This window comes from Sceloporus occidentalis, unplaced genomic scaffold (assembly GCF_023333645.1).
Source record: "Sceloporus occidentalis isolate IW3139 unplaced genomic scaffold, rSceOcc1.0.p SCAF_50, whole genome shotgun sequence".
In the NCBI taxonomy this organism is placed as follows: domain Eukaryota; kingdom Metazoa; phylum Chordata; class Lepidosauria; order Squamata; family Phrynosomatidae; genus Sceloporus; species Sceloporus occidentalis.
The window spans coordinates 4,197,952-4,205,512 of NW_028317030.1; the positions used below are offsets into that span (position 1 = coordinate 4,197,952).

Consider the following 7,561-nt stretch of genomic DNA (forward strand, 5'->3'; position numbering starts at 1 on the left):
GGGGTTTTTTTCTGGACTGGATTACAAAAAAAAAAAAAAATTTAAAAAGGTAATTATGGCTAAACTTCACTGTTCCTTCTACACATAGTATGCTTTTTGCTTGTAGGAATCACTTAAGATGAAGCTAAACTGCCAACTGAGACTGAAAAAGCATTTAAAAAGTCACCTTTTCTATCTTTTTTTTTTAACCTTGAAAGGTACTGAAATCGTGTTCGGTATAATCTCAGAACCCACAAAAGGTTCTCTGATTCCTGACATACTTGTCCCGTCTTTCACAAATATAGTAATTTGTGGCTATACTAATTAAGCCCTCCCTGGCTGAAAAACATGGAAAAAGTATGCCAATGTTTGCCAGGACAAAAAATAATAAAAAAAATTAAAAAAGCAAATACTTTAATAGAAACCCCATTAATCATACCCAGTGTGTGTCTGATACTATCAATGGACTCGACAATGAGATCATGTATCTTTGATAATGATTTACTGCTGCATCTTTCTTTGAAAGGAAATTATTCTTTTTAATATGAAAGAACAAAAAAAAAATGGTACAGCACACACCTGCATAACCAGAATTGAACATATCAAGCCCTACAAATGGCTTTTTATAATTCAGTTTGTGATAGAAAAGAATTTCACTTGAGAAACTTTATTTTCACATACTTGAGGCACTCTCAGTTAAAATTTCCAGTTCCTTCTAGCTATACTCTGTACTAGAACTAAACAGTAAACAGAGCTACGCAATATTTTAGTCTTGGTATCGTATTCACAAAGAGCAAGTTTTAAATCAAAAACAATATATACATACAAAAGAAATCCTAATACGTGTGTCAAGAAAGCCCTGAATACTCTTAATATGACAAGTTTCCACTGCAACATTGGAATGGGATTAATGGACGGGTTAGGTGGAAACAGTAAAAAAAACAAATTTAACAAAATGTTGCCAAAAGACAAAAAAGGAGGATCGCATATTTAGGATCGACTTTAAAATTCCCCTATGCGCAAACATATTAGAAATGGTTAAAACAGAGTATTCCAGTCTTTTGTTGCCTCCATTAGGTGTCTTTGTCCATGGCCTACCCATTTATCCTGGTTGTCGAATATCCTACCACAAAACCAGCAGTTGAACTTGGTTTTTAGTTTGTTTACAGGAGTGTTTTTCACAATTTTATAGTTGTTTTTACTGGTTTTCTTTAGTGTTAACTTGAGAACAAAGCGTTCTTTTACAGGACTAACTGGTTTGGCTCTTCTGTGACGCTTCCCTGGTAATCCATCATAACCACCTTCGGCCGATCTACTAGATCGAGACTCTAGCAGAGCTTCAAGTGTTCTCTTAGACAAGGATACGTTTAAAATCTGACCCTTGAATTTTGAAATCATGTTCATCACGTTAATTATTTCAGGGGTATCTACATCAGGGTGATTTAACACTACAACAGGTTGATTTTGTTGAGGACATTTTACAAGTTGACTGGAACTTAAAGGATATAGCCTTAAGGTCCGCACAACTTCCTTCACAGGTGTTGGTCCACCAAGGTCTACGACGCTGTCCACATCAATCGAGCCGTTCTTCTCTTTACACTTTCTATGCAACATTTTCTTTCTCGGTGGTTCCGGTAGAGTCTCGCTTTTCTTCTTAGGCGCCCGGTCTTTAATATCAGGATCCACTCTGCAGAGGCCAGAATCAAGCGAAGCCTTTCTTTTTAAGGACCTGTTTTGCGTATTCAAACTGTTCAAGATATGTTGCCTAGTTTTCAGATTATGCGCCTTTGCGTTTGCTGATGAAGAAGGCAGCGTAAACTTGTCATTTTGCGTGGAAAATAAATGTCCAGCTGAGGCTAAACTTGAGCTAGACCTGAGAGTAGGCTTTTGATCCATACCGCTACCTTGAAAAGCCAGGGAGTTGCTTGGCTCTGGATACCCATTCGCAGAATCAGCGTCCTCTTTCTTTATAGAGGTTATTGGTATGGGTCCATTTTTGTTCAAGGAGGCATTTTGCTGCAAGTCTTCATTCGTCTTTGGTAGAAGTTTGTGTACAACACGACCTCCTAGAAGCTTTCTCTTTGGAACCGTGGCATGATTGTTTGGTAAAACATAATTTAACAGTACAGCTTGTTTCCCGTCAGGCAAAACGGCATAAACAGGCTGTTTTTGGAAAGATTCTTGGGGTTTGCCGGCAGATCCGAAATTTTCAGTCGTCACGTTTGATGGAATAGAATTAACACAATACTGTAGTAAATTCAGATTAGGTGAAGGATTTTTGGCTGCAGAACCAGACAGGAAATTACTAGAAACATGATTTGAAGTTTTCCCAACGTCTCTGAAGACATTCTTAAATGCCTGGGGTACAGGAGGACGCAGTAATCTGGGTAGGGGTAACTTGCTGGGGACGGTAAATGAAGAACCCTCTTGAGAAGTTGCATTGGATATGTTTTTTATGGCACCAAAATGACCATTAGAAAAGGTTAGCACCATACCAGGCTTTGTGTTCATAGTAATGGGCGCATTGACCCTGTTCGAAGCACCCACAGAGTTTGAAGAGGAAACCATTTTAAAGCCAGACTGGCTATTTGGTAACACTGGTGAAATAAAATGGCTAGAGGAAGATGGGTGTAAAACCTTATTCGTTTCTGAAACGCTGGATGATTGCGAACTCCGAAGCAACTGCAGACCAGATGAGCTAGTGGGTGTTTTTACTATTCCACTCATTTTCTCTTTTGCCAACCGCTCATTGGCAACGTTCTCAGTATGTGATTTAACAAGCTCACCCATTGATAAAGAGAACTGAGTTTTGAAACTGGAACCGGAAGAGTCACGCTCCTGCTTTAGTAGAGCTGAATTGGCAACGTTTCCTTTCTGAGTACCATCCCCATTGGATACACGATGGACAAAAGTTGAGGCTAAAGTAGACGGTGATTGTTTTGGTGATGTAAATGTATTGCTGCTGGCAACTGGGCTCTGAGCTTTGGAGTGATATACTTTGTCATTTATTTTTTTGTTTTCTTGCAGCATGCTGTGAAGGTAAGTATTTTTTGGAGATGAAGGACAATCAGAGGTCCGATTCTGCAATGAGAAGACTGATGTTATTCGTGGCATAAAAGTCATGTTGTCCCGTTCGGGTTTGTCCATTAATCTTTCCTGTCTTTCGCTCATGAGAACATTTCTCATTATAAAGTCATTTTTGGACTTCAAATTCGATTTTGACAAATGCGCAAGACTACTGGCTGTTGATTTATACAGTGCAGGATTTCTAAGTTCTTTATCCTTTGTGAAGAGATTAGCAGCCTGCCCACTGGTTTCACTATTATGACGAAGCCTGTACAGATTTTCCACTTTTGAATTTCCTTTTAGATAGCTTGGCCCTGAAGATGGATTTGGTTGACCACTAGTAGATTCAGAATGGCGATTTTGTTGTCCACTAACACTGTATTCCTCTGGTTCTTCTTTAATGTGTCTTGCTATATCAGTAGCAGAAGATGAATTGGGCATGCCGTGGTACCTTAAATCTTTACGAATGCTTTCAAAAAATGCTTGACTAGTGGCAGAACCGAGCTTCATAGAAATCGGGGACTGATTCCTTCTTGTGATAAATGAAGTGGGTGTCGCAGGCTGGCTTCTACTCTGGGCAGAACTCGAGAACCGATCCAGTGATGCAACAGATGAGGTTGAGCGATAATTAAACAACTGGCTAGCAGGCCTGTTATCTGCGCCATTTGAAGCTATACCAATAGAGCTGCGGCCGGGGGTTTGAGGTATACGAGTCATGCTATTTGTCGACGGAGATGCGGCCTTCAAAGCATTGGCGCCCTGCTTATTGGAAGGGAGCAGCTTAATTACAAGGTTCTGTTTTCCATTCACCATTTTGTAACCCATAAATGTTGCACAGTAGTTTGCAGGTACAGTGATTTTGTTGTTCTTCACCATTAACACAGTAGGCCCGTGGACTGCATTCTGTAGTAGACTACCATCTTCTGAGTTGCACTTTATCGTAGTCACCGATGATATCTCGTCTCTGGTGGCTTGCTCATAATTATTATACTGCGTGAACTCTTTCACCACTTGGCTTTCATCTTTAGATTTATACGGAAAGCTGCTTGTGCTCTGAATATCTTCACCGGCTTTTTCAACGCCAACATTATTGGTATCCTTTTTCCATAATGCCTTATTGGGGGAATCCGTTTGGTATTTTTTTAAAAGCAGCTTAAGGCCTGCAGCAGTCTGAGCCATCTGTGCATTATAAGCTTCCTCTACGAGCTCATCTTTTGTGTGAACGTGTTCCCTGTGCTTCGCTAAAACGTGTTTCACAATGAAATCTTTCCTCATCGCGCTGTAGTTGCAGTACCGACAACTAAACGGAAACATTGTAGAATGACCCTGAAGATGTTTCTGAAACTCTATTCTCGAGAAGCTGATATGATTGCATTTTTGACACGCATACTCAATTCCATTGTGTCTATGAATATGCTGGACAAACGTACCGACGTCCCGGGTCGAAAACTTGCATTTTGAGCAATTAAAATGGCCGTTGACACAATGCATGACGGAAAAGTGCTTTGTCAACCCCAGCAACGTATACAAGTAGTCATTGTTACAGATCTCGCATTTCACCAAAGCACTTCGGTGAGTTATTCGATGTTGTTTAAACACCTGAAAATCATTGGCCGAGAAATTACACATTTCACACGGATAAAGCGGCAATTCGCCATTGTGGGATATTTCAAAATGTTTCTGAAGGTCATTGGGGCTATAGCGGATTCCATTATTACACTTTTGACAGAAGAAATGAAGTACCTTTGCAGACATGTTTACTGCATCATCGTCGACCTGCGGTTCTGACTTATGGTCGGCATTTGGCTCTTCAGAACGACCTAAACTATTTTGATTTTCCCTATACAATGATTTCCTGGCGGTTTGCTTCCTACACGGAGGCTTTTGGACTTTTTCATTGACTTGATCCATTTTTTGTTCTTCATTATCTTTCTTGCAAGAATTAACCTTTTCGTCTGCTTCACTAAGCGATAATGACGGATTTGAGTTTGGTTCGCTGGTACCAAAGCCATGTCTGCCAAAGTCCCAAAAATCATCCTTTGCTGGAGCAGAGTCCTCGGTGTCCATTAGACAGTCTTTATTAGGCGATCTCATTGTGAGAAATGCGATAGTATCCAAACAACGATGAGCGTAAACACAATCAGTGTGATGATGAATGTTCCGTTAAAATCACCTACATAGAGAGAGGGGGAAAATAAGGTTATTTCTTATTTCTTATTTCTGTACACTTTTGTTTTAATATTTGAGTTGAGTATGTGAAAAAAAATAAGATTAAAAAAAATTACCTAATAGTCGGAAACATCATCACTTTGCGTTTACATTTCTTCGATCACGCGGCAATAAGGAACTGGAGAACCTAAACAAAAAAACAGACTGCATGAGTAATCCATAAGAATAACCAATATAGTAAAGGAACAGAGATGTTATATTCTGAAGGCCCATTCCTGGAACCTACATTTGATTTAGGCGGCTGAACAAAAGAAAAACTCCTTAATTTACGCTGAAGTTTATAATTTGGATGTAGGCACATGTAAGGGAATACATGCACATTTAACAGGATAATCCATATAAATCCAATAATATCTATCACCGGGTAGGCGCTGAAAAATAATTGCTTATAATCAGCAATTGAGTTGAGTGATACAGACCTCCATAAACTAATTCTATATACAGTTGTCTAGCCATGTCTCCAAAATGTATAATTATTAAGACACTCATATAAAAGGATATGTTATATAAAATACATGAAATCTCAATAATCAGCAATGTGAGATTAAGCCGGCAGCAAAACGCAAAAACTTATTTTGATTACGCAATCACCGTGGCAACCGTAACATCAGAACGTATTGAGAGCAGCCAAAACATGGTAGATACTCTTCTCAACAGCCTTTTGGGTTACTGTTCAACATTATCCATTTGAAAACAGGAGTACATGACAAATTATTCCGACTAATTAATCCGCAGGAAGACAACAAAACCTAACACACGGCCCGATAGATTTAAATACTGTACAGAACTTTCATAAAGAAATATATTTGTCACCCATTTCTCATATACTCAAAAAAAATAACCCTACTAAAGACACTAAGTGCTAAAGATCGTACATTTTCAATCTCAAAAACATATTATATAAAATCTTTAGAATTTATAACTTCTATATTATATTTTTTTTTATTTATTATGTATTTTTCTTTATAGCAAACAGCAGTTGCCATCACATTGGCACGTAGCATGTACTAGTATTTATGCAACAATTGGATATTTTCCCCCCATAAATAATTTCTCGACAAAACTTTGAACTGAAACTTCCATGTTAGCTCAAATTTCTTTGAAAGGTTGGGTTTCATTGACGCTGACCATACTTACTAGGCGTAATCATGGCTACAAATGGCAACGATGATGGGAATACATTGCTGTATTGTGATAGGTTGGAAAGATTCAGATGAAAAGCTTACATAACTTCAATAAAACAATCAATATATATTATGTACACACTTTGGATGAGTGGCCATATGCCAACAATTCAATCACTTAAGACTTATTTTAGTCGAGTCACCATAAAGTCACGGCAGAAACGTGTTGAATCCAAAAGTCCACCAGATAAAAATAACCTATTTGTTTTATAAGACGCAAAACAAACACGATCAAAATCTTCTAAAACATCATGGCGTACAAAGCTTTACCAAAACATGTTGTCCATCCCTGGTGGAAAACCAAGAGCGAACGTCGCATCAACTACACTTCCCTGCCCGTTGGATAATTACATCGGATCCCGAAGAAACCAAAGAGCGCGGCGTTGGAAAAACAACACAATCGGACAAAAAAAAGTAATGAGAAAGTATCAATGGCGAGCAGCGCCAGCAAGAGGTTAAAACGTAACAATTTCAAAAGTAAGATGTTCTACAACATTCCCAACATCAACTCCAACCAACCGGTGACGACGGAGAATGGACCGACGACGTTACCCCGACTCAAGCCTTTACATTACGCTTTGATTTTTCTTTAATGGTTATTAACACTTTTGATCATAGTTTGCATCATAATTACACCGATTAAGAAAAATGGGGTGTGGGGCGTTAATACGCATCATCTATTTCCTGGAAGAAAGTCCCACCGTACATTAAAAAAATATATAGTTAAAAATATTAAAAACACAAAACACAAAAAACATTTAAAAACTGCAAAAAAAAAAAATTGGGGGGCTAGAGCACATGGCATACAGAAGGAATAATGGTAAATAGCAGGTAAGCGGGATGGTTTCCGGTATTGGATTACTGGTAAGTAGTCAATGCTAAGAGGTATTAAGGTTGCTTTGAGGTGGGGGGGTGCATCAGGTGTAAGAAAAGTTCCATGTTGGTGTCCAAGAAACTAAAATCCTCCATTATTATTATTTATGGTTTTATATAGCGCCATCATATTCTGCGGCGCTGCACCACGGGTAGACAACACATTACAAGTGGTATATAACATAGCAATTTTATGTTAAAAAGATGTCAAAGAGCTTACAATCTAGAGG

The 7,561-nt window shown here is 38.6% G+C and overlaps 1 protein-coding gene across 1 annotated transcript; it reads right to left on the minus strand.

Moving 5' to 3' along the window:
• Positions 1 to 1,017: 1,017 nt before the first annotated feature.
• Positions 1,018 to 5,139, minus strand: LOC149288670 (zinc finger protein 518A-like). The gene has a single exon (XM_089491382.1). The coding sequence runs from the start codon at positions 5,137 to 5,139 to the stop codon at positions 1,018 to 1,020; it is 4,122 nt and encodes a 1,373-aa protein (XP_089347508.1).
• Between the last annotated feature and the right edge of the window lie 2,422 nt (positions 5,140 to 7,561).

Bases quoted from the DNA above. Each gene is read 5' to 3' on its own strand.
- LOC149288670 (XM_089491382.1), bottom strand. From the start codon at position 5,139: ATGAGATCGCCTAATAAAGACTGTCTAATGGACACCGAGGACTCTGCT.